At 39.7% G+C, this 27,794-nt stretch overlaps 1 protein-coding gene across 3 annotated transcripts in view; it reads left to right on the forward strand.

Moving 5' to 3' along the window:
• trrap (transformation/transcription domain-associated protein) overlaps positions 1-27,794 on the forward strand; it is an 83,584-nt gene that overhangs the window by 13,165 nt on the left and 42,625 nt on the right. For 2 of the 3 annotated variants that reach the window (XM_085170138.1, XM_085170139.1), the window contains exons 22-44: positions 3,471-3,622; positions 5,129-5,328; positions 5,588-5,805; positions 6,110-6,307; positions 6,574-6,834; positions 7,075-7,236; positions 7,480-7,576; positions 7,786-7,907; positions 9,283-9,453; positions 9,692-9,760; positions 11,034-11,054; positions 11,607-11,726; positions 12,184-12,303; positions 12,635-12,799; positions 12,965-13,146; positions 13,754-13,952; positions 18,829-18,957; positions 19,948-20,214; positions 21,261-21,467; positions 24,692-24,850; positions 25,198-25,335; positions 26,441-26,551; positions 27,193-27,339. In XM_085170138.1, coding sequence (XP_085026264.1) covers positions 3,471-3,622; positions 5,129-5,328; positions 5,588-5,805; positions 6,110-6,307; positions 6,574-6,834; positions 7,075-7,236; positions 7,480-7,576; positions 7,786-7,907; positions 9,283-9,453; positions 9,692-9,760; positions 11,034-11,054; positions 11,607-11,726; positions 12,184-12,303; positions 12,635-12,799; positions 12,965-13,146; positions 13,754-13,952; positions 18,829-18,957; positions 19,948-20,214; positions 21,261-21,467; positions 24,692-24,850; positions 25,198-25,335; positions 26,441-26,551; positions 27,193-27,339 — 3,615 coding nt within the window. The remainder of the gene's footprint in view (positions 1-3,470; positions 3,623-5,128; positions 5,329-5,587; positions 5,806-6,109; positions 6,308-6,573; positions 6,835-7,074; positions 7,237-7,479; positions 7,577-7,785; positions 7,908-9,282; positions 9,454-9,691; positions 9,761-11,033; positions 11,055-11,606; positions 11,727-12,183; positions 12,304-12,634; positions 12,800-12,964; positions 13,147-13,753; positions 13,953-18,828; positions 18,958-19,947; positions 20,215-21,260; positions 21,468-24,691; positions 24,851-25,197; positions 25,336-26,440; positions 26,552-27,192; positions 27,340-27,794) is intronic. The other variant, XM_085170141.1, reaches the window with a different exon arrangement.

The raw sequence follows: 27,794 nt of genomic DNA on the forward strand, positions 1-27,794 counted from the left end.
TATGCAGGTGCAGACGTTGCTACTGCTGTAAGTCAACCTAACAGCTTCCAGACCATTTATTCTGGCAATATGGCAAGAAGGTGGGAGTGTCCCCCCCACCCCAAGAGGGACAAAGGGACCCCCTGATGATCCTCTAATCGCCTGAGCCAAGGTGTGAAACTGGGTGTGAACTCTGGCTGATTGGGAACCACACCCAGTTCAAAGCGTATAATATCTAAATTTGAATTATATTTTGGTTTTCATGACTAGGACTGGTGCTAATTTAAAAATCAAGTCAATGAAAGTAGAAAAATGTTTTAATATATATGAATTTTATAGTATTTTGAAAACGTAAACATGGGTGGCCATTTTTGGCCACGAACAAAATGAGAGGGATTTTTTGTTTTTCTGTCACAGCACAAAAAACCAAAGATACATAAAACTCATTGATACTTTTAATTATTGCTATGCATCTAACCTCCATCATGGTTAGAAAATAAATCAGTTTGCATGTATTATTTAGGAAAAAAATGGGGATTTTATGCTTTTATCCCTTTATCCCTTTATCCCTTTGTAAATCATTAAAATTATGTAATTTAACTGGTATTTAAAGGGTTAAAAGTCTGGATTTGAATTAAATTTTGGTCTTGATGAACAGCACTGATACTAATCTAAAACATCAAGTCAATGAAAGTAGAAAAATGTTTTAATATATATGAATTTTATAGTATTTTGAAAACGTAAACATGGGTGGCCATTTTTGGCCACGAACAAAATGAGAGTTTTTTTTTGTTTTTCTGTCACAGCACAAAAAACCAAAGATACATAAAACTCATTGATACTTTTAATTATTGCTATGCATCTAACCTCCATCATGGTTAGAAAATAAATCAGTTTGCATGTATTATTTAGGAAAAAAATGGGGATTTTATGCTTTTATCCCTTTATCCCTTTATCCCTTTGTAAATCATTAAAATTATGTAATTTAACTGGTATTTAAAGGGTTAAAAGTCTGGATTTGAATTAAATTTTGGTCTTGATGAACAGCACTGATACTAATCTAAAACATCAAGTCAATGAAAGTAGAAAAATGTTTTAATATATATGAATTTTATAGTATTTTGAAAACGTAAACATGGGTGGCCATTTTGGCCACGAACAAAATTAGAGGGATTTTTTTTTTTTTTTTCTGTCACTGCACAAAAAACCAAAGATACATAAAACTCATTGATACTTTTAATTATTGCTATGCATCTAACCTCCATCATGGTTAGAAAATAAATCAGTTTGCATGTATTATTTAGGAAAAAAATGGGGATTTTATGCTTTTATCCCTTTGTAAATCATTAAAATTATGTAATTTAACTGTGATTTAAAGGGTTAAAAGTCAGGATTTGAATTAAATTTTGGTCTTGATGAACAGCGCTGATACTAATCTAAAAAAATCATGTCAAAAAAGGGGAACTTTTTCTTAATATATATGAATTTTATAGCATTTTGTAAATGTAAACAGGGGGTGGCCATTTTTGGAAGTTTTTATGTTTTTCTGTCACTGCACAAAAAAACAAAGATGCATAAAACTCATTGATACTTTTAATTATTGTTATACATCTAACCTCCACCATGGTTAGAAAGTAAATCAGATGGCATGTTTTATTTGGAAAAAAATTGGGGTTTTGTGATTTTTTCCATTTATGAGTTCCTAGGATTATTTGATTTAACTGGTATTTAAAGGGTTAAAATTATGAATTTGAATGAAATTTTGGTCTTGATGAACAGCACTGGTACTAATCTAAAAAATCATGTCAAAAAAAGTGGAAATTTTTCTTAATATATATGAATTTTATAGCATTTTGTAAATGTAAACAGGGGGTGGCCATTTTTGGCCACGAACAAGCTGAGAGGAAGTTTTTATGTTTTTCTGTCACTGCACAAAAAAACAAAGATGTATAAAAGTCATTGATACTGTTAATTATTGCTATGCATCTAACCTCCATCATGGTTAGAAAGTAAATCAGATGGCATGTTTTATTTGGAAAAAAATTGGGGTTTTGTGATTTTTTCCATTTATGAGTTCCTAGGATTATTTGATTTAACTGGTATTTAAAGGGTTAAAATTATGAATTTGAATGAAATTTTGGTCTTGATGAACAGCACTGGTACTAATCTAAAAAATCATGTCAAAAAAAGTGGAAATTTTTCTTAATATATATGAATTTTATAGCATTTTGTAAATGTAAACAGGGGGTGGCCATTTTTGGCCACGAACAAGCTGAGAGGAAGTTTTTATGTTTTTCTGTCACTGCACAAAAAAACAAAGATGTATAAAAGTCATTGATACTGTTAATTATTGCTATGCATCTAACCTCCATCATGGTTAGAAAGTAAATCAGATGGCATGTTTTATTTGGAAAAAATTGGGGTTTTGTGATTTTTTCCATTTATGAGTTCCTAGGATTATGTGATCTAACTGGTATTTAAAGGGTTAAAATTATGAATTTGAATGAAATTTTGATTTTCATGAACAGCACTGGTACTAATCTAAAAAATCATGTCAAAAAAAGTGGGAATTTTTCTTAATATATATGAATTTTATAGCATTTTGTAAACGTAAACAAGGGGTGGCCATTTTTGGCCACGAACAAGCTGAGAGGAAGTTTTTATGTTTTTCTGTCACTGCACAAAAAAACAAAGATGTATAAAAGTCATTGATACTGTTAATTATTGCTATGCATCTAACCTCCATCATGGTTAGAAAGTAAATCAGATGGCATGTTTTATTTGGAAAAAAATTGGGGTTTTGTGATTTTTTCCATTTATGAGTTCCTAGGATTATGTGATCTAACTGGTATTTAAAGGGTTAAAATTATGAATTTGAATGAAATTTTGATTTTCATGAACAGCACTGGTACTAATCTAAAAAATCATGTCAAAAAAAGTGGGAATTTTTCTTAATATATATGAATTTTATAGCATTTTGTAAACGTATACAAGGGGTGGCCATTTTTGGCCACGAACAAGCTGAAAGGGTAGTGATTTTTAACAAGGCCAGAGGGTTAAAAGTTATATCTAATCACTAAAGGATTTGTTAGAGGCCCGGTCCTGACTAACACATCTGGTTATAGTAATCCACTGACAGGTCGACAGTTCAGTTTTGCTTGTGCCTTCATTTCCTCTCATGCTCTCTCAGTTGTTGTATTCCTCCTCATGTTCTCTTCCCTGTTCTGAGTGGCATTAATTAGTTCATTTTCTCCCTTTAAGTGCCTAGCTGCCGTGGCTTGACAGCCCATAATGTAGAAATGATAATGACCTTTGCTCAACCAGATGGTGCTCTGTGTTACTTCTCCCAATTAATCACATATGTAGCATATGCAATTTAATTCCCATTTTAATAATTTTAAGGATATTGGAATTGTGAGTCGGAGAAATCTGCAGTTTCTGAATGAAAATGTTGAAGATTTTGAAGCAACATTTGCTGCATTTCCTCTAAGGCGATTGAGACAGCCCTAGATTGCCTGAAGAGTGCCAACACTGAGCCATACTACAGACGACAGGCCTGGGAGGTCATTAAGTGTTTCCTGGTGGCCATGACAAGTCTGGATGACAACAAGCACTCGCTCTACCAGCTTCTGTCTCATCCCAAGTGAGTAAACATTCTTGCTTTGATTTGACTGGAGCATACACTTTAATATTGTTGCCACATGGCACCTGGGTACCATTCCTGATGTAATAAATTATTTGCTCTATTATAGATGTGTTGGAGTTTATACCAAAGAAAAATCATTGACACTACCTAAGGAAGTGTTTACATTCACTTAGTTTTATCTAGGATAAATGAGTTGACAAACGGTGCTGTATCTGCTACACTGGTTTTCCACTTAAGTGATAAAATTGCACCTTCGAGTAGATACACAGCCAGACTCTCTGATTAATCACCTACCTTTTTCTACCTTCACTTGGCACAAGTTGACCTTGCCATCTACTTCACCTTTCCTGTCTGCCCTCTCCCACTCACATGAGGTTTTTATGTACATTACCTCCACCGCCTCCAACTGTCTTGCTACCTGCTGAAATGTCCCACTTTCTCTTTCCTCCTTGATGTCTTCACCCCACACTGCTTCATCAATTCCCTCTCAAGGGCAGGCATTGCTAATTACACATTTGCAGACACACCCTCTGGCAGGCTCTGCTGCAAGGCGGAAACCCATATATGAACAGACAAACAGGAAAGAAGGTTGTTGTCGGGTGGGTTAGTCACATTACCATCATTGATCCCCGGGCAGGGGCTAATTGACTTTCCCCTGTCTGTTTATTCTACACCATGCCCCTTACACTCTCCTGTCATTATGCACTAACACACATATGCCCACAAATACGTCTTTGTGCACATGGGGGTAATGAAGTGTGTCAGTTACGATCACGGGGGCTGTGCCATCGCCTCTTCAGTCGTCTCGATTTGCATTGTCTTTTCTCTCACTTGAAAGATTTTCTCTCTTTTTCTCCCCCTCCCTTCATCATCATTCAAACATCTCTCTTTGCCTCAGTGTTTGTTCAATCTAAGTATGGAAGAATGGGAGAAACCCCCCCCCCTGCAATACATGAAATGCCAAATTGGAAGAACGAAGCAGTGATACTGTGGCATGCCCCAGAATGAGTGAAGGGCAATTGATCTGACATTCTGTAGACCATGCCCACTGCCATTTTCTCACCCCTCCTCCCTCCCACAGCATCATACGCTCTTTCTCCCTCGTTCTCCAAAGAGCAGTTTTTTTAAATGGCAATAATAAAATGAGACGATCCATCAGGTCTGCCCCTGGCATGTGGCATTATAAAACACAAGCTCAAGCATGGAGAAAGCAGCCGCTCAATCACATCATGGCTCAGTTGCCTTCAGCTGCATTAAATAACAAAAATACCAACAGGGACAAAAAGAATTCAGAAGGAACAGAAAGGAGACAGAAAATTTAAGAACAAAGAGACTGACTGTAGACAGGCAATAGATATTGATATATATACATTTAAATGTTGTGTGAATGCATATTACATTGCTTTTGGGCTTTTTGAAAAATTTTGCATGCCACTGCCACAATATGTCATCCTTTTTAATATGTAGACATCCCATTCATCGTTTGGTTTTCTCCTTCATTAGCTTTACTGAGAAGTGGATCCCAAGTGTCATCATTTCTCACCGCTATAAGGCACAAGACACACCTGCCCGCCGAACTTTTGAACAGGCCCTGACTGGAGCATTCATGTCTGCTGTGATAAAAGACCTGAGGCCCAGCGCGCTGCCCTTCGTAGCCAGCCTGATTCGCCATTATACTATGGTTGCTGTGGCTCAGCAGTGTGGTAAGGGACTGGTATTCTTTGTACTATAGATCTAATAGTAGATAATATAGATCTAATATTTAACAATGTTCACTTTTGCCCTGTGATCAACATTTTATTCTCGGCTGTTCAAATAAATTAGTTCCTTTCCAGTTTCCTGTGATACATATTATTGTAATCGACGTTTATAATCTACACATACTTTATCGTAAAGTTCTAGCATTCTTATGTTTGACATGAAACATGATTCCTTTCCTCTTGTCCTACTCTTTTAACCCAGGCCCTTTCCTGCTGCCGTGCTACCAGCTGGGCAGCCAGCCAAGCACAGCTATGTTCCACAGCGAGGAGAATGGCTCACAGGGCATGGATCCGCTTGTTCTGATTGACGCCATAGCTATCTGCATGGCCTACGAGGAGAAGGAGCTGTGTAAGATCGGGGAAGTCGCCCTGGCCGTAATCTTTGACGTGGCCAGCATCATCCTTGGGTCTAAGGAGAGGGTACGTTACTAAGAGGAGGGCATTATATGGTTCACTTATTTAGCAGTCTAACAAAAGCATGAATTGTTTTTCCGCAAATTTGTGGTAAACTAACCCAGCTAAGACTTCATTCTGTCATCCTCGTAAAAATGAATACTCTGCCAAATTGATTATTCTCATTTTCATATTGAAATTTGAACTCTATATCCAACTAGCCTCTGATCAAATTCAATTCATTTTTTAGCATCTTGCAATAATGACTCTGTTACGTGTATAGTTTTTAAATGGGAATCACCCTTAATTACCCTGGCTTCTACATCCCCAGGCATGCCAGCTGCCCCTCTTCTCCTACATAGTGGAGCGTCTGTGTGCCTGCTGCTATGAACAAGCTTGGTATGCCAAGCTTGGTGGTGTTGTGTCAATCAAGTTCCTTATGGAGAGACTGCCTCTGATTTGGGTGCTACAAAACCAGCTCACCTTTCTCAAAGCACTGCTGTTTGTCATGATGGACCTTACAGGAGAGGTGAGAGCAGTAGATTTTGTAATCTACAACTTGTTATGAATTTAAAAGGAGTGTAACTAAATTTTTATTTATTAAATAACTGTGGTTGCAAAGATTTACCTGGTTGTGCTTTTTTGTTACATGCTGTCAGCACTGTATGCTGTATAACTTGTCATGTCATTCTTCTTCCTGTTCAGGCATTTGTATTTATTAAGTTATTGATTTTTCTTTTTTCCCCTGTTTTATTTTTAAAATTTATTTTATTTTTTTAATTTTTTTATCCACAGGTGTCAAATGGAGCAGTAGCCATGGCGAAGACCACCCTGGAGCAGTTGCTGGTGCGCTGTGCCACTCCACTGAAAGACGAAGAAAAGACAGAGGAGTTGCTAGCTGCACAGGACAAGTCTTTTCACATGGTCACCCATGACCTGGTCCGAGAGGTCACCTCCCCCAACTCGACTGTTAGAAAGCAGGCAATGCACTCCCTGCAGGTGCTAGCCCAGGTCACTGGCAAGAGTGTTACTGTGATCATGGAACCACACAAAGAGGTAAAAGTCTTAACAGTTTTCTCTAAACCTTAAATTTGGATTAATACTTTGCTGCTGTTGCTTGTTAAATGCACTGCATTCATGAATAGAAGGACCTCCAATAAAAAAGCTGCGGTATTACTTTCTGTCAGCAGCAGGTGTACACATTGCCAATTTTTTATCTCTATCTAAAGATGAGTGTTGAAATATAAATGTAATGACAACACAAGGGCCTTTTTCATGGGTTTGTCTTTTCTTTAGGTTTTGCAAGATATGGTTCCTCCCAAGAAACACCTGCTGCGTCACCAGCCTGCCAATGCCCAAATCGGCCTGATGGAGGGTAACACTTTCTGCACTACTCTGCAGCCCCGCCTCTTTACAATGGACCTTAATGTCATGGAACACAAGGTCTTCTACACAGAGGTGAATCATTAGCATAGAGCATTTTGACTTTCTTAATAATTGTGAACTGCACAGTAATGCAACTGTTAGGACTTTAACCTTGAAAGAAACAATATTGTGGGTTCAAACTTGCTGCTTTGGTTTGGCTCATCTGTTTTAAGTATTTATCCTGCACGGTGCATATAAGCTTGATCTAATTTAATAGATCACTGACCTGTTCACCTCTGCTCTTTATGTCATATTTATGCTTTTTCCACTATCCAGCTGTTGAACCTATGTGAGGCGGAGGATGCTGCTTTGATGAAGCTGCCCTGTTACAAGAGCCTTCCCTCTTTGGTTCCCCTCCGTATAGCAGCCCTCAGTAAGTAGGCCCCATTCTGCATTGTTTGTTAGTGTACCAGGGATGGTTACTCTTCTTTTGTGTTTGTGTGCATGTGTGAGTGTGCGTGACAGATTTAAACCTTCTTAAAATCCCTGTCGAAATCAGTACTGTAGACCACATCTTAAGACTATTATTATAGTCTATTCATGCAAGTGTAGAGTGTCATTAATATTCTTTATCCTCATTAGATGCCCTGGCAGCCTGTAACTACTTGCCACAGTCCAGAGAGAAGATCATTGCTGCCTTGTTCAAAGCCCTCAACTCCACCAACAATGAGCTACAGGAGGCGGGTGAGGGATGCATGAGGAAGGTCAGTGTTACATCGTTTCATGTTAATTTTTTCACCTCAATTAAATTTCCTTTTTTGTAGTAGTTTTAGTTATAAGAAATGCTTTTCTAAGAGATGAATAACTTTTTATGTTCTCAATATTGCTGTTAGAAATCATGATGCCAGGTTCATGTTGTTGTTGTTAATTTACAGTATCACAATGTGGTGCAAATTTTCAGCAAGGCTAAATGTCTCAGTACTTTTAGTTGTGTTTTTCTGCTTGTGAGACCGTCTTTATTTAGCTCTTTATCTTGGCGACTGCTTTGTTTTTGAATTGTTTGGAATTAATTTCAAGACTTTATCGATTACTGAGAAAGCTTGTATCTGTGTTACAGCACCTAATTTAACTGCAGTTCCCTTGGAGCCACAACAGAGCTTAGACTTGACGCCGTAACCTTTTAAAATATGCATTAATCTGTTTGGTTAAGCTATGAGGGGATCTACCCACGACCTGATAATTAAATGTAGTCACAATCGTTTATTTGATTTCAGAATCAGGTTTTCTGCACCTTTGAAATGGCCTTCTACCATGTCACTTTTTCCTCTTTTACCTCTTTATTTTTCTGTTTGTATATTATCTTGTTTTCCATTCTTCCCATTTCTTGCTTTATACATGTTTTTTTATTTGTAAGGTCTTTGTTAATTCTCTCCTCATATCATTTCCGCACCCACTTCCATCTTTATGTGGACCTCCCTCCGCTTTATCACACTGTCCCTGAACCAGCTCTGGATACTTCATTAAAGTATCCATGCCATCTTAGCCTCTATCTATTTACTCCAAGCTCTTTGTCCCCTCTCCTATCAATTTATGTGTCCTTATTATTTTATTTATTTATTTTTTCTGCCACCATCACTCCTTTTCACTCTCCTGTGATATTTTTTTTTCCTTGCCATTTTCTGTTCCCTCCCTTCTTTCATCTCTGCCCTGCTAGCACTAATGAGCGTTGCCATGGCCAGATCGATACAGGATGGAGTGTTTGTTCTCAGCGCTGAGAGGAAAATGAATGTGGCTGCCATGCATCATTCCCTACCGTGTGTGTGCGGGTGTGCGTCATCAGTGTTTGGTTGGCATGTGTGCTCGTTTACAGCTCACCATGCTGTCATTTGAGTGGCCTTATTACTTTAATGGAGACACAAGGGGTAGTGAACAGTTCACGGGGCTAGAAAACCTGAAAAGTCTCATGATTAGGGGGAAAAATATAGAGGTGAAATTAAAATCACTGTGTCCAAAACTTTAGTAAACATCACCACACAAATCTGAATAATATTTGAGTGTTGTATACGTGTTATATTATTAATCAAGGAAAACAAACCACTCGTCACTTTGTCTTGTTGCTGAACATTTCTCCTCTTGTAGTTTTTGGAAGGTGCCACGATTGAGGTTGATCAGATCCACACTCACATGCGCCCATTACTGATGATGCTGGGTGATTACCGCAGCCTGACTCTCAATGTGGTGAACCGCCTGACCTCTGTCACACGACTTTTCCCCAACTCCTTCAATGACAAATTCTGTGACCAGATGATGGTGAGAAACTTACGTCTCTTCAGCCTGTTGTCGCTTTCTTCTTCTTTTTTCCTTTCTTTTAATCGAATTCTGTGTTAAAACTGGCAGGTTAATACTAAGGCATCAGCTTTTATTTATTCAAAGACTAGTTTTTGATTTTATTTTAGTTAACTAAAAAATTTTGGCACTTAGTTCACTTAGTCAGCTATCAAAACCTTACTTAAACACAGGCTCAATCTTATTTCTTTTTCTTTCTCAGCAACACCTGCGGAAGTGGATGGAGGTAGTTGTAATAACACACAAAGGAGGCCAGCGGAGCGATGGCAGCGTAAGTAAACTCATTTCAGATCTGCCCACGTGTAAAAAAAAAAAACTGCAAAAATACCACAGATGGGAATCTTTGTACAGTCTTGACATGTATTTGTCTTCTTTTCTTTTGTATGTCTTATTTTAAAATCTTGCTTCAGTGCAGTACAAAAGCATTCATGGCCACTAGGACCATGTTGATACGGTCGTCTGCTGGCGCCATATTTGTTCAGGTCATCTGTTATGTCCAAAGCAAATACCATTACCAAAAAGGAATGAGAAATTGCCCCTTGTTTTCAGAAAGCCTTAGTCACATGCAGTGCCCCTTCTCTGTGTGGCCTCCTCCCAGATGAGTTGTGAGTGTCCATATTACAATCAATGATTAATTAGGCACCAGGCAGGCTGTGGTTGGCCTCGTACTCTGTCTCCTCATTATCTCCCCGCAGATAACCTTGTAAAAGGGAGCGAGAAGAGGTGACAGAAAGATTGGGCAAAACACCTGCCTTTTTTTCTTTGCTCCCTACTCTGTGTGACTTCATCCTAACCCATCTGAAAGTGTTCTGTTTTAATTAGATGCAAATTGGCCTTTTGTCTTTCATGCCCTCCAAATTTTGGTCTTTGTGCCCGTTGACAGCAGACCTGGAAGTGAAAGCAGAACCAGGGTCAGGGAGTCAATTATGATAAAGGAAAAAGAAAAGTGTGGGAGGAGGAATGGAGCAGGGACGAAGAGGATGGTGTGAAGATGTGTGGGTTTTGACGGGGTGTAGTAACGAGGAAGAGTTTTTGTGACAGATTGAAAACAAACAAACAAAAAAAAACTTACCACAGTGCATGCATGAAATATGATTATTTCTTTCCGCCCTCACTCTCTAGACTTTGTTTCAGTTACTTAAGTATTTATTCCATTGATTCTGTGTTACCCAACTAAAATTGAAAAAATATATACACACAGTATATTAACATTATCTTGGAATTAAAAAATGATGGGCTTGTCCATATGTATCAGGCAACATATATAATATCTGTATGTCGTCGATAAGCCAAAAAAATCAGTCGATCAGTGTGTTAGCTGACCTCTATTTCCAATGTGGCCCTTGCCTTTTTATTCACCGGAGGCTGAGAAAAGTTTTTCCTGCGGTCACTTGTAAAGGTTGCGATAATCTGCCCCTCCATTATCACCCCATCTTATCAGCTCACCTTCCATATTGAACAAAGACAGACAACAGATAGCCTCACACAAAAAAACACACATGCTGTTCTGCTGACTCTGATCATTGTCTCCCATTCTGGCACAGCCTGCGTTGGAAGGTGTTGAGGTGAGATGCGACCCGGTGTTGCGCCCTCTGTTGGTAACTCTTTGTCAGTGATTGAAATTTGGTCTGATCCAGTGTCGTGCTGGTGAATTGAGCCAATGTCATGGTAGTGGTGGAGTTGCCCTGTATTTATGTGTCCATGTGTCTGTTGTCATCTCGAGAATTGTTACCATCATCTCAGCTTCACTCTAACTCTAATTTTGAGTGTCTAGAAATGTTGAATTCTGCTCTTTTATTCCCTTCTGGCATCTTGGAAGTCATAGGATTTATAAAATAACCATGTTGCTCCTCTTATTTGTTTTTACTCTGTCTAATCCAGAGTCTAATCCAAAAGCTGGTGTGTGTGGTACTCTGCACCTTTCCTGTGGGAAGTTAACACCCTATTAATTACGAATTGCACTTTCAGTCATTTGACTGAGGTTCATCCTCGTCTTTCCACAGTGGCTGTCGATCAAGACTGTCTGTCAGGAATGATGTTTGTGTGCAGCTCATCTGTCCAAGAATTTCATCCACTCCTTTGTTCCCTTTGTTGTATGTCTTTGAATCTTCCTGTAGGAAATGAAGATCTGTTCAGCCATCATTAACCTTTTCCACCTGATCCCAGCGGCACCGCAGACTCTAGTCAAACCTCTACTAGAGGTGGTCATGAAGACTGAGAGGGCCATGCTCATAGAGGTAGGAAACCAATTGCATTATGCAGATGGAGTTGTAGGTAATGTCTAACAGTGGTGTAAAACTGCATCGGGCAGGCAGTGAAAGCAGTTGGATGATTAGCAGGTAGATCGCTCCCAAACAGTTCAAAAAGAGGGAGGCTTTAGTTGTTTCTTCCATTAACAAAGTATCTATCATTAAGGATTTAGACATGTCAGAAATTAGACATGCTTTTCTGGTTATTCTGGTTATGTGTAAGAGGGTAAATGGGGCCAGAAAGTAAGTGGTGGGTCTTATTTAATAAATACAATAAAAGAGGGAAAGAAATGCTTTATATGTGATGTAGAGGATGCAGGATTAAATGTTATAATCAAAATCTTCACAAGGAAGTGATGGAGTCCATATTTACTGTGAAGTAATTCTCAGGCTGTTTCCTTTGCTTATGTTCCTTCAGTTTCCTCATTATTTTGTCTCGCACTAGGCTGGCAGCCCGTTCAGGGAGCCTTTGATCAAGTTCCTGACGCGTCACCCATCTCAGACAGTGGAGCTTTTCATGATGGAGGCTACACTCAACGACCCCCAGTGGAGCCGCATGTTCATGGTCAGACAATAGGAGCACTAAGTAGCTGTCCCCTCAGTCTTTTCATTGACACATTTGCCATTAAAAATGTATTTTGCTTCTTTGTTGCATTTGCAATGGGCTGTATTCGGAAATGTATTGAGTGTTTCGAGCCTCAGTGGTCCTATTAACACAGAATTGAGATGGATTGCTCCAGTAAAATTTCCTAATTTTCTTCATCGTTCAGTATCACAAGTCTGTATATCTGCTATGCACTGTTGGTGATTGAATGGGGTGGACCTTGTAGTCTATTGTTATAGTATATATTTTCTTTTGTGTTATAGTTACAGTATGTGTTTTTGTTCACATGCAGAGTTTTCTGAAACACAAGGATGCCAAGCCATTACGAGACGTATTGGCCTCTAATCCCAACCGCTTCGTCCCCCTGCTTGTTTCTGCTGGCACTGCAGCAACTGTTCGACCTGGATCTCCCTCTACTGCCACAGCCAGACTAGACCTGCAGTTTCAAGCTATTAAGGTATGCAGAATTCAGTCTGTTCTTTAAGGTGGACTCACATTCACACAGTTGTTATACTCAGGGATGTCTCGGCAGTTTTTGATCCAAATCTATATACAGCTTAACTCATATTTCTGTTATTTATCCTTAACTAATTTAACCTCGTTCATCTTCACATCTGTTCAGATTATTAGCATCATAGTGAAGAATGATGAGGGCTGGCTTGCAGGGCAGCACTCCCTGGTCAGCCAGCTGAGGCGAGTCTGGGTCAGCGAGGCCTTCCAGGAAAGACATCGCAAAGACAACATGGCAGCCACTAACTGGAAGGAGCCAAAGCTGCTGGCCTATTGCTTGCTAAGCTACTGCAAGTAAGTAGATTTGCTGAAATTGTAATGAAAATGAAATGTTGCAGTTTTTATAGATGTTGCGCACTGAATTTGCCTGTTGATATGAAATGTTGTCAGTGGACTGATGTGAAACCCCAAAAACAGCAACCAGGCAGTGCTAATGAGCCTTGTTGAAGACTTAGTGACCATTAGAGTGTTAGTTGATAGTTTCAGTAGTGTGAGCACTACAGGTTAATAATGCACATTTTTAAAGTTACTGCATTTTCCAACTTTACTTAAGTGACATTCCAATCACAAATGACCTTCTGACCCTTTCCTTTCTGTGTGAGCACTGAGAAAGTGCTAGCACACTTGGTGCACTAGGCATTTAGCAGATGTTTATTTCAGACCTTGCAATTAACCCCCAAACACTTCAGCCAGTAATTTTAGCTTAGTGTAATGAGTTCAGTCAACCTTCCTTTGACAAACAAAGTTCTGCTTAGAAAAAAAATATATAAAAGTGGCTAATTAACAGTGCGTTGGTTTCTAAGGTTATTTGAAAGTTGTGTTTTATAGTGTCCCCGTTGTTAACGTTAGCCACATCTCTTTGTGTCTGTGCACTGAACTTATCCACTCTTACTCTTAATAGGCGTAACTACTCTGAGATTGAGCTGCTGTTCCAGCTGCTGAGGGCCTTTACGGGTCGCTTCCTGTGCAACATGACCTTCCTGAAGGAGTATATGGAGGAGGAAATTCCCAAGAATTACTCCATTCCTCAGAAACGTGCCCTGTTCTTCCGTTTCGTTGAGTTTAATGATCCCCACTTCAACGATGAGCTTAAAGCAAAGGTATGTACACGTCCAATCGGACGAAAAACGTTAGTTTATAACTACAGGCTGCAGATATTTAGAAATTCCCTTTGACTTGTACTTTTCTTCTTACCCTCTTTTGAAATTGATATTGAAGTGATGCCTAGAGGTAGAATACAGTTTTGCGTATGACATGCTGAAAAAGCAGTGCAGCCTAAACTGATCCAATAGCGCGATCAGTAAATGTATAACATGACAACAAGCACTATACTGTTGGTATACTGGTTTGTAGTTAAAGTATCTGACTGGTTGTCTACTCTTTTATGATGACACGAGCAGCATCCACAAGGCCAGATGTAGTAACTCACATTATGCTTATTTATTCTATCCTGTTATTCTATTGTTAATTTAGGTTTTACCTAATATTTATTGATTTTATTCTTATTAATTTTTTTTTGTTAAATCTTCTTACTCTATTTATATTTATATTTATATTGTATCCCGTTCTTATTTATTTTATCTTTTTACCCAGTATATACTCTTATTAGGTCATATCTCCAGTGTTTCCTCAGAGGGCGCTCTCTGCACCGGGGCTGTGATCGACCGTGGCTGCTGGGGCTCTGTGGGTCCTCTCAGCCTGGCTGGGGGGCTTCTTTGCCTCCCTCCTGCTGTGTGCCCAGCCTGGAGGCTGCGGTCTGTGACCGGCTTCCGGTGCAGACGGCTCCCCATGATAGTGTTTCCTCACTTGGCTCATGCGTACCCAGTCCAATTTTACTTTTTAAGTGTGTGCGTGTGTGTGTGTGTGTGTGTGTGTGGAGGGGAGGGGGGGCTGCTTTTAACCATGTAAAGCACTTTGTGCTACATTTTCTTTTTGTATGAAAAGTGCTTTATAAATAAAGATTGATTGATTGATTGATTGATTAGCGATGATGGTGCACTTAAATATGCTTTCAGGTCAGCACTTCTGTCTCTATAATCAGCACGACGCACAGTATCCCAACCTCTGCCTACGCTTCCTTACAACATATTGTGCCTCATGGGGATAAATGCCTACAACCCATTTTAAAAAAAGAGAGAGAGAGAGAGGGGGGGAAAAAAGTGAAATATTTTGCAAATAAGTCCATTCCTCTATTTAACTGAAAATCATGCAAAGACAGCATATCTGGTTTTAAAATTGGTACTCTGTTATTTTTAAATATAAGCTTATTTTGGAATTTTATGTATTCATCGTTACACACAGGTAAGACAATAAATGATTAATCAACTGAAATTCATTGGATATTTGTTTGAATGGCGTAGTGTAATGCAATTAAGACTATTTAAAACAGTCATCCCTCCACCTCTGACCAGAGATCTCATACTGTTTGCACATTTTAAATACATTTGTTGACCAAACATCATGTTAATCCCGACCCATCCAGATGTATCCACCCCATGCTGAAGTGAAACAGGCTGCAGCTCCCCTTTGGCCTGGTGTAGAATAGGCACTCGAATGATGGATGGAAGGTGCTTTGGCGGTGTGTGTGTGGAGGGATTATTATGATGGTAGATATGTAATACCATTCCTGTCAGATACTTTAACATCTGTGGCCCATACTGACCACGGCTGAATAGCACACACTGATTATGTGTGGGCACGCATCCAGAATGAACGATATCGAGCCATAATGCAAATATTTTGCAGCATGTTATGTGTCATGTTTTGTGTTTATTGCTCCATGATGCAGTGTCTGCACAAGCAATCATGGACTTTATTTTGTTTTATGTAGTGGAGTTCTTCAGGTTTGCATGTCCACAAAAGCTGAATTTTGCAAAACAAGATGTTTCAATTTAAAACGGGACTCTAAGGACATTTTGTTGTCATTGATGCAGCAATTTTAATACTATAAAGCAGCCTTATTAAAAATAAAACAAAACACATTTGATAAATATGATCATTTTAAAAAACCCATTGAAAATAACACTAAATTTATGTTCTGGGCTTTTTTTCATTGTAGAAAGATAGATTTAATAATATCAGATTCATCATTAGCTCCCCATCTCCACGGCTCGATTACTTTCCTTCTCAACTGTTGGACATGCAGCATTTAGGGACCTGATCTGTGTGACTTTTATAGTTAGTGTTTTTTACCAGAAGTTCTTTGATAGAGTGGGGAAGGTCATTTTGTCTGGTTCTAGGACCTCAGAGGCTCACAGATGAATGCTTCTGTAGTCTCTACCTGACCTGCTGCTGCTGCAAGCATTACAGTCATTCAGGCTGCATTTTAATTAAGCTCCCTCTCCCGCATGCAGGCATCGGCACAAACACACACCCACACCCACAAACACATATTTCGAACAGCTGTAATGGCACATAACCTGGCACAGAGAAGCAACAGCACTGCTGTTAAGTACAAACGGGTCAGTGGGGAAGGCCTGTCCTGGCACACAATAGCACATATCCAAATGGCTGTGTGGTAGGCACACACAACTGTAGACTCACAGGCACACCATGCCATGTGCACACACACCACTAAAATCCAAGGACAAACAGTTGTGGTTCTGGTGCTGCTCACTGCACCTGTCCCTTTTGCTTGTATTCAGTTTGCATTCCTTGAGCTGCATACAGGCTCTGAAAATGAGAGGCAGAATAAAGGCAGAGGACAGAGAGTTCAGCCAGCTCATTTCTCTGTATTTTTCTTTTTGGGTGGAAACGCTGCATTAGAATTTTCAGCAAGGTTTACTTTCTTAGCTAGTAGAGCTGCAGCACCCCACCACGCTCAGCCCACCCCCCCCAGCAAAATTTTGCTCCTATTGTTGTTTTTCCGCCTTAATTGTCCTCCGCTGGTGTGCAGCAGATGCTGGCTGTGCAGATGAGGCAGAGACCCAGACTGACAGGCGTGATGTGTTTCTGTGCGAATATGTTTGTGTTGATTGGTGTACGAGTAGTGAGCATGAGAATGAGCGTGGGTGTTGCCTCCATTGACATTTAAATAATTGCCTGTAGCATTTATCATAGGGAAGTGTGTGAGTCTGTGCGCTTGCAGTTTCTCAGGAAATATGGGAGTTAGAAATTCAGGTTCGTATAGAACATCAGAAAGGTCTAGGAGAGTATTTCAAACAGGAGTGTCTAGAGAGAGAGAAGGGGAGAGACAGCAGAATGGGACAGCAGCAATGAATCATCTACGGTAGTGCAGGCTGACCCCGAGCTGCTGGTACTGCTGCTGTGTTCCTTCTTTTTGTTTTATCCAAACACTTCTTATAGAAAACCATTTTTGTGCTGCTCTTCTATTCAAAGGCGTTTCATTATTTGCAGAATCCATCTCCAGTCGACGAGCGAACAAACAAATATATGAAATTTATGATGTGCCGTGCATCTGTTTCGCTTTCTGCTGCTTCTTTGTTCCAACATGAGAAAGAGTGTAGTAGGATTTTCCAGAACATTTTTCTACAGTATGTACGACCAATCCCTTCCCGGAGTAGAGACATTAAACAGTAAGCAGGTGTGCAAGTTTTTAATACCTGTACCCTGTCTGGCACAATAATCTAAACAGCGATGAGAAGATTAAGGATTCTTGACAGTTACATCATTTATATGAAAGAAGACAATTGTTAAAAATTAAATTGATTTTTCACATTCAAAATATTGTTCTTGAGCAACTCTATTACTAACATACATTGTCTTTTAGCTAACATAATTATTATTCAAACAAATAATCAAACCATTCTAAGTGAATCACGTTATTGAAGCCGAGTTCTTAACTTCATCTACTCTCCTTGGTTATGTGCACACAAAGGGAGACTGCATCTCTTTATCTAGTCATGTGTAAAATGAATGTACTGTTTACATCTAGCAGTGATTGTTGTCATTACACATTCATTGTGGCTTCGAGCCATTCATTTTTTTCTGGTTTATATAAAGACATTAAAAGACCCCCCTTCAACCACCCACCACTCACCACACCAGTTATCACAGCTCCCCTTAATTGAGCTCAGAGAGGAAATCTATGGGCACTGCAACACACACACCCACACACACACATTGTTATATGTGAATTGAAAATGGAAGTTAAGATAATTAAGACACCTGCAGAATGTGATCTAGGCCACTTGCCCAGAACTCCTGCAGGAGCACATCATCAGTGGCATTACAAAATGATGCTGTTATCGTACAATGATTGATATCAGAGAAGCTTAGAATTAATAGGAATAGATGACACTGAAAAACAGAGTAATGCTCAGTGTGTGTTCAGCGTGTGAGAAAGAGAGCGAATATTGTGCTAATGGAGGAGATGGAACATATGCTACCACAGCTCATTCTCCACTGAGCGATGCCCTGTCCTCCCAGTGATGGATTGAATAGGGGTGTTCATTAATAGATAGCAGCTTCTTTAATAAATGCAGTCGTTAGCTGCATAGTGGTTGGGTTAGTCGGATTTTACAAACTAATCAAGCCCTCATTCACATTCCCTGTTAAGATACTCTAAATCGTATTGACTTTTGTTTTTGCTTTAAATGCTTGTAGATTAATTAAGGAAATACATTGTTTCTTTAGTTTTGTCTCAGAGAGGAAATTGTTTTCTTTTTGCTCTTTAAATTATTTATTGCAATCATTTGGTGCCACATTTGACATTGCTGTGGTCAAATGTGTCTTTTTTTCTCTCTCTACAATCCACTTGTTTTTATTATTTATTTTTTACTGTTATTATCAGTCCGGAAAGTATTCTCTTCTTGTTCCTACCCCTTTCCGTGTCATCACTTATGTATTTGCCACTGAGGGCTGATTGTGTGCAGGGTTTTCTTTAATGTAGGTTTACACTAGGTGATTTCACTGATTAGTTTCTCCTTTCTTGAAAGTGTGCTATCGGTGGAATCATTCATTGTAATCTCTCTTGAAAGGGTCAAAGCTGTAAACTCCACTTTTCTTCTTTAATAGGTGCTGCAGCACATCTTGAATCCAGCCTTCCTGTATAGCTTTGAGAAGGGAGAAGGTGAGCAGCTGCTCGGACCGCCCAACCCTGAAGGAGACAACCCTGAAAGCATTACCAGTGTCTTCATCACCAAGGTACACATGCTATCTCTATCTGTCTAAATCCATAAAATACATGGATTTATTTTCTTGTTATTCATATTTTTCCTCTTCTTACCGTTCTTACCATTTTCTTCTCACAGTCAGCAGACAACCCTTGCTGTCTGTTTATTCCATGACTTTGTGTCTCTTTGTGTTCCTGTTTCTGATTTCATTACCTGCTGCATTTCTTCTCATAATGTCCTATCAGCCTAACATCTCTCCTTTCTGAGTCATCATCAGCTACATCCTATTTAGTCATCTTCTTCTCGCATGGCCTTACACTTTAATTACTGCCATTTCATCTCTTTCTTCTTCCTTTTTTCCCCTGTGTCTTTGATTTTTCTTTCTTCCTCCCAGAAGCTCCTCTCTGTTTGTTGTCACGTTTGATTCATCAGACTATAATTTCTGGTGTAAATGTCACATTGTGACCATGCTAAAGGTCGGCATGTTTGTTTGTACTGTGGCAGATCTCATCACTGACTAACACCAATCCTAATGGCTGCTAATAGCTCCTCTACAGTCTGGATAAAACTGATTTCCTACCTCACCTCCCTGTCTCCCTATGTACTGTGCTGTCTTCTGTACGTTCTCTTTGGGGAATTGGTATTTGGGTGGTTTGAGTGATGCAAGGTTTTCAGTATATGCAAAATTAGATTGTGTTGTTGTAAAGTCTCATTCAGAATCAATGAACTGTGTTACACTCTAGAAATTTAAGCACAGATTATTCAATAGAGTGAGTTTCAGCTTATTGTTTATGTACATATGAGGAGACTTATTGATCTCCAACTGGAGTTGTTAAGAATTAGCATAACAGGGCTAAAGTATTTTTTTGTGATAAGTTTTAGTAGTGTTAATACAACATCCCACCAAGTCAAGTTCCTGAAAATGTTCTGTGCCAATTCTGCTATAGATTGCAAAAACAGTATAATTTTTCTCTGTTGCCCAGCAATTTTTAATGCCACTTCTTTCCTATCCCTCTCCAAGGTTCTGGACCCGGAGAAGCAGGCTGACCTGCTGGACTCTCTGCGAATCTGCCTACTGCAGTTCTCCACCCTGCTAGTGGAGCACGCTCCCCACCATATTCATGACAACAACAAGTCACGCAACAGCAAGCTGCGTCGTCTTATGACTTTTGCCTGGCCATGCCTTCTGCCCAAAGCTTGCGTTGATCCTGCCTGTAAATACAGTGGTCACTTACTGCTGGCCCACATCATCGCAAAGTTTGCCATTCACAAGAAGATTGTCCTGCAGGTGAGAGCTAATAAATGTTTCAATGCTGAAAAGGGACACGACAGAAAAATGACAAAAGATGGATTTGAAAATGGAAGACAGCAGATGAATTCACAGTAGAAAACGGTGTACACTTAGAAAGGTACACTTGCTTTCTGAGTCACTTATGAAGAAAATGATGCTGTGTAGTTGTGAAGTCAGAGGAGCTATTTTGGGTGCCCCTGGTTCACTAAAGCCCCTTTCAGCCATTCACTTCCATTAATCTGTCGGCCTCTGAATGTGTCAGCTTCATGGCCGAATGAGCACCTCAATGGTTTTTCTGTAAAAGTTTCAGACGACGGTCTTACTACATCAGATTTAGTAAAGAAGCAAGGGAGTAAGAAGTGCAGGAACAGGCCATGCAGATGGCAGTCTTGAGTGCTGTGAGTGCCATCTGCATGGCCTGATCTTCTTTTGTTTTTCGAGTTAGATAGCCAGCATTGTGTTACTTAATACTAACAGATGAGCGTGAATGATGGTTAAATCCCTGTTTGATTAGAAGTCCATATTATTATTCATAAGTTGTGTGTCTTGTTTTATGTTGAGTTTTTGAAATAGTCAAAGGTAGAATGAATCTCTTAAGTTGCCTTTGCAGCAAGAAAAAAAAAATCACTTCTTAGATTACTCCACTTTTAAATTTTGTATCTGGTGTTGATGGGTTTAGCGGTTGTGGAGCCAGCTTAACAACACATGTGATGAAGCATTTGAATTTATGCCTGTCATCAGCTTCTTTCATTTCTTTTCCAACTCTGTAAGGAAGACGAAAGTGTGTGTGTGTGTGTGTGTGTGTGTGTGTGTGTGTGTGTGTGTGTGTGCGTGTGTGTGTGTGTGTGTGTGTGTGTGTGTGTAAGGGGTTTGTGTGTGTGTGTGTGTGTGTGTAAGGGGTTTGTGTGTGTAAGGGGTTTGTGTGCTTTTTCTATCTTCTCTAAATGTGTAGGCAGAAAAACAGCACTTTTAAGGGGCAGTAAAATTTTAGCCAAGTATATGGTATGTTACTAAATTAGACATGCGATCTCTGCTCTGTACAGGTCTTCCATAGCCTGTTGAAAGCCCACACAATGGAGGCCCGGGCCATAGTCCGCCAGGCTATGGCCATCCTGACTCCGGCAGTGCCTGCACGCATGGAGGACGGCCACCAGATGTTGACACACTGGACTCGCAAAATCATTGTGGAGGAGGGGCATACTGTACCACAGCTGGTTCACATACTGCATCTCATTGTGCAACACTTCAGGGTGAGTAGATTTAAAAAAAAAAAAAAAAAAAAAGCACACACATTAATGTAACTTAGGCAGCAGCAGACTTTCATATGTCAGACCACCACTACCAAAAGTATTGAGTCCCCATGATATCCTCCTGGGATGGATGGAGCACTGCCTTCTGTCATTTAAATTACCCATGACAGATTTGTTAGACCACTTAATAATAGCAAAAGTAATATGCTTCTGAGGATGACAGTAAAATATCAGCGTTTTCTGTTTTACGATTTCTCGTGTTTCGAGGTAAGCTGCCACCACACATACTGAGATGTTAAGTGCCACTCAAGTGCACACATAGACATCCATTTAGTGTCTCTGCCGGCTCTCCTCTCAGCATGCTCACTGCAGGGAACCACGTGGGGGGAGACTGTTGAAGCGCTAATTTTACTGATTATCTAAGTGCCCTGAATTACATGACACATCTTTCCTAATGGGAAAGGAGCATACTCATTAAAATGTAGATGATCTTATGCAGACCAATTAAAAATGTTTATGATTTTTTGTTAATTTCAGTTTTATATTGGTTGTAGCCAGATCATTTGTACTTTGCTCTGTTATCAAGTCAAAAGCTGGACTCTCGTGTCTAATTATGTCAACCGCCTGGAGTCCACAGTTGACTTAATGCAGATACAGCATTAAACACACCCTTCACAGCAGTGATCAGTAGAGTCAAAGAGCAGCTCATGTGGACTCGTCATCAACAAAAGCAAATGATCATTGAGCTTGCTTTTCGCTTTCCTCCCTAAACTTGAAAGACACTTGTGCCCTCTCGCTTCTTCAGCTGATGTTCACCGCCTCACCAGTCAGAGAGCGACAGTCTTTTTAGCAGAAGACTGACATTTCCCTCAGCTTCCCTCTCTATCTCACTGACAGGCCGCTCTCACTGGGCCAGATGACTAATCTAATGTAATCACATCAGCATAATTACACTGGGGAGGAGATAATGACAGACAGATGAGAGACTTTGTGCCTGTGCGTTTGATAAAGAAATGGAGAGATTGTGTGCGTGTTTGTCTGTGTGCACACGTGATGGACAGGGCTTAGCCACTCTGTCATTAAAGTCCTGCTCTATCGACTATAATTACCCTCAAAGTGAGAAGCTTTAATATTCTTTGACACTGACAAAAGCCCTCAGATAGACATCTCATCTCTAGCTCCTTTGTCTGCATGTGTGTTTGAGAGTCCCAGTTCAGTTTTCGGAAGCTAAGTGACTCTTGAGCGTGACACTTGAGTTGGGCTAAGTGTGTGTCATCATGTCCTTGAGACTAAGTAAGAATTTGATGTCAGAGTTTGCCTATTCTGACTAAAAGTCTCAAAGTGATTGAGCACCCCATTTAACTTTGCATGTGTTATCACCCTAAAATCTAAACTGGTAGGTCTGGAGTACAGAAAAACAAACGTTTCCTGTACATGTGTGGACTTGCCTTTATTTTTGTCCACCTCCCATATATTAGTGCATTGTGCATAGACTAGGGGTGTCAAACGTACGCTATCCACATTCGGCAAAAAAACAACAAAAAAAAAGAAAAAGAAAGGGGAAAAAACTGTACAGTCTCGGCAATGAGCTACCAGGACTTTTTCTGTCATTTTATTTCTTACAAATTAAGTTCAAAGAGTTGCGCTGACAGATTACTTTCTTTGCCGCAGCAGGTTTTCTTCATCATATAGAAAAACAGTTAAATATGTAACTTCTTTATACTAATAGAAAATGGGGCTTCACTGGTACAGCCCGTTTTTAACATCAAAGTGGGCTGTATGTGACCCGCCATGTAAAAGGAGTCTGACACCCTGGTTTACACCAGATGTTTTGCAGCAGATGGAGCTAGCACAAGGATAAGCTTCCTGGGAGTCGTTCTGTGTGATTCTAGTAGAAGCACAGGAACAAGATGCTGCAGCAAATGACATATGTAGGCCATTGTTTGGTTGCTTCTTCTGTTGCTAATGCAGTGGAAGAAGGCCTCGTACAATACTGTGCAGAAGTCTTGAGGCATTCGTTGTTGCTTCTATTTTTTTTTTTGCTTCCAAGGAGCCGGATTTTCCTCTTTCTTTTTTTAAGTGGGCTTGAGCAGTAGTTCTCCAGGCTTTCTGGAGGTTTTTTCTTTCAACATTGGCTGCCTTTTTTCTGTTGTCTTTTTTTTTTTTAAGTTAAAGCCTCTTAACACTGACCTGTGAGTATTCAAGCATACAAAAGGCACCTAACTCAACTTTTTAATTAAATCTAAGCAAAGTATCAAACATAACACAATATGACAAGATCTTCTGAATTTTTTGAGGAACGTGTTTTTGAATTCACATTTTTGGGCTGCAAGTACGACAGAGAACTGTTTTTGTATGAGTAATAGGGTTTTTTTTTGGTGTCACAGAGTTTAAGTGGTTCCACTTCATGCAAAACAAGCTTGTTTTTTTTAAAACCCGTAATCTTGTCATCCACACTAGTTTTCCAGTCTTCCAGTTTTCATCTGGTTTTTACAGAGTAAAGGTTCAAGTTGTGAGATATACAGATGAAAGGAACGCACACCCCAAGGCACTGTGCAATTTATACTGACGTTTAAATTCGTCTGGTTAGCCTTAGGGGCTATTGTAGTCACTTTTTGTGCCTCTTTTAAACTCTACCATTGGTGCTATCTGTCTGTGGTGCTTTGTGGGGAAAAAATGCGCCAGTCCCTCCTGACAGCTTCTGTATATAATATTAAACATAAGCTTTTGTGACACTCTGTCTTTTAATCATACAGTTAGGTCCATAGGTTATTCAACAGTAACACAAATTTAGCTCTTTAAAAACTGTGTTGTGTGGAGTGACTGTTTATAACATTGTCTGCAATTTCTAAACTGTTGAAGGGCTTTAACAGATGCACTGCATTAAGTCACCACTTCAATCACATGGTAATTGCAGGATTTCAAATGTATTGTGGTGAAATAATGGCTTATGAGGCTTTTTGGACTTAAGGACGACTTAAGTAATTGTTTTCTAACAGTTACAAAATAATTAGAGTTTTTAAAAAAAAAAACAACCCACATACACCAAAAAAACAAAACCAATACAAACCTGTGTTTTGCATAATCTGGAGTGCTCTGATGTCAACGTGGATGATGTCAATTGAATATTAGCAGAACAAGGGATATGAAAATATTGCTTGTTTATAGTACTTCAGCATTATGATACTTTTTCAAAGTTATACCTGGTGCTTCCCACCCTCTAGGTGTATTACCCTGTCCGACACCACCTGGTGCAGCACATGATCAGTGCAATGCAGCGTTTGGGCTTCACTCCAAGTGTGACTATAGAGCAAAGGAAGCTTGCTGTGGACCTGGCTGAAGTGGTCATCAAGTGGGAGTTGCAGAGGATCAAAGACCAGCAGGTAAACCACATTGTTTTTACTCACTTCTGTTGATGTCAGGAGTACCAGTTTGGGATGGTTGTCTAGGATACAGAGTCACCAAATTATGTTTCTCACTTCTCACAAAACTCTTTTTCCTGCCAACTGAAGATGCTCATTAAGTCACAAAATAAACCTTATTCATCATAGCAGTTAAAGCGTTTCTTGAGCCGTGTACCATAAATGCTCATTACTTATGTTGCTATATGAGCTAGTGACAAACTTCAGCTTTATTGCATTGTACAGAAAGAGACATACTCTGGTTATATTGTGTTAACAATTGGATTTGTCTCCTCCTTTCTTGTGTGTACCTTTCTTTGGCACAACAGCCAGAATCTGAGGCTGAAGTAGGTCCTGGTGGTGAAGGGACCAGTGGGGCTGCTGTGAAAAGAGGCCTGTCTCTAGAATCTGCCGGGGCTGGACAGGACGTCAAGAGATTCCGTACAGCAACTGGAGCTGCTTCCACGGTGAGCTCAGTTAGTAATTAGTCAGATGCCAGACGAATGTGGCTGTGACTGATGGGCCCTTGTGTCCCAGACAGAACGTCTTACCTTCAGAGTTCTCACTTGATATCCCTGTGTTACTTGCTTCTCTAAGGGTGTTTGTTGTGCAGTTTGAAAGCTACTAATAAGACAGCCAGTTTTACTTTTTTGTCTCCACAGTCATTTATTGAATGAGTCTGAGGGGGGAAATTGCTAACAGGATTGACAGCAGAGTTGTTGCTGTTATCCAGCTTGTCTTACAGCAGTATGGCAGCGCCACATATACTTCATCATATCCCTCTGTGGTCTTTTGTTTTGAGGTCTTTTGGGATACCTTTGTTGTAAAAAGTGCCTGTTCAAAATTTTAATCAAATTTGTTAATTTGCGCTAATGCCAATCTTTCAAAAGGCAGTTTATACTTAGATTAAAGACTCTGAAATTGCCTCGTGATGTTGCCTGACACATCTGGAGTTCTGCCACAATCAGCTTAATGTCTGCATGTCGTAGATTAGAGGGCATAATTGGGCAGTAACTACACATTTTAAATAAAGCTTGTTTTATGTATTAAAGCGTTCATAATGAATTCCAAAATGTAAATATCCTTTAAAGTATGTCGATTTACAGATCACAGATTTATTAGCCCTGCAACAGAGTGAAAACCTGTCTCTCGCTCAGTGACAGCTAGAATAGGCTCCAGCTCAGCTACAATCTTTAACTGGAAACACTTTTAAGAGGATGGAAGGATGAATGACACTTACAAAAATAAAACAAATACTTAAAGGTTATTTTAATAAATATTTGTGCTCTTGTTATAATTTCTGTTTTTTGTGCCTCTTCTTGTGATGTCAAGATAAAAATGCATCTTTTTAACTTGTCAGAATTTGTTTCTGCTTAAGCTGAGGAAACATTAATTGCCCAGAAAGTTGTCAGAAAAGTTATCAGACATATTGTGGCTGGAGCCTCCTTTTTGTAGACCGAAAAACCCTTTGTACAGCATTTCTGCCTTTTGACAACTTTCTGTAATCATTCTTTGGTCAAAAAAGAAAAAAGTTTATATATATTTGACAGATTATAATGTTGGTGTTTGTAGGTATTTGGCCGCAGCCAGTCCATGCCAGGTACAGAGAGCATGCACAACAAACCTGTTGAGAAACAACATACAGACACTGTGGTCAACTTCCTCATCAGGATTGCTTGCCAGGTAAAACCTCAGCCACACACACACACACACACACACACACACACACACACACACACACAGTACATGTGTTTTGCCATCCATTAGTCCTTCCAAGTAGGCACAATTATTCTAACCACTCGTTTGGGTGAGGATAACGCACACACAAACACACACACATACATGGAGTCACTCTAGAGTCATTGATGACCTTGGTTACTAGGCCTGAAATAGACTGCTGAGATTTCACTCACCTTGACTTTTCCTACTTTATTTTTTGGGCCAAGTTTCATTCTCACGGTTCAGCCAAGCATCTCTGTTGAATATAACCTTCCCTATAACCACTGGGGATCACTCGGTGCTCACAGAACACTCTATAGCAACATAATCTTTTCTTTGTATTCCTCTCGATAACAGTGTAGTGCGATACTGAATTGATCCCAGTAGAAAAATTATGTCCTCACTGGCCCGAGGGATTGTGATCAGCCAAAGGACATCACACCTAGCGCTGATAGGGATTCAATGTGTTTTTCAAGGATACCTCTCTAAAGTGGATGCTTATCACTATAAAGGTTTGCACAGGGAATGTTGGTTGAAAGATGGTCTCCATCCTGGTTGTGTGCATGAATTAAGTGCCTAGACAAATATGTTCCTTTCTTTTCTAGGTGAACGATAGCACCAATGTGGCTGGATCTCCAGGGGAATTGTTGTCTCGCCGTTGTGTCAGCCTAATGAAAACAGCCTTGAGGCCTGACATGTGGCCTCGTGCTGAGCTGAAGCTACAATGGTTTGACAAGCTGCTAATGACAGTGGTAAGATGGCATGTACTTTGAGAATGATTGTTACATTAGACTTCATGCATGGTTCATATTGCCAGATCCATACAAGGTGATAATTTAGGTGTGAAACCTGTCAGTACTGCTGTTATTCTGCGCTGCCTTTCTGAGTAATCAGTTGTCATTGACTGTGTTCAGAGTAATAATTGGTCTAAAAGTTTCTACTATTTAACCATGGTGAATATTACTGTTTGGGGTATGTTTAAAAAAGAAACCTATATCTGTGTAGAGTATTCATGTAAGTTTGTTATTTGGACTTACTAGTAAAAGAATTTTTCAAAGTACTTCAGTCAAACTAGTCTGAATAAAATCAAAATATTCAATCTTTGTGTTGTTGTTCAAGCTCCAAGCAATAAGCAGCAAACAGCTGAGGATAACTAATAGCTTCCCAGAGAAGTTTTCCCTGTCCCTGCTTAAGCTCCGTCTTAGTG

This window comes from Neolamprologus multifasciatus, chromosome 8, assembly GCF_963576455.1.
Source record: "Neolamprologus multifasciatus chromosome 8, fNeoMul1.2, whole genome shotgun sequence".
Classification (NCBI taxonomy): domain Eukaryota; kingdom Metazoa; phylum Chordata; class Actinopteri; order Cichliformes; family Cichlidae; genus Neolamprologus; species Neolamprologus multifasciatus.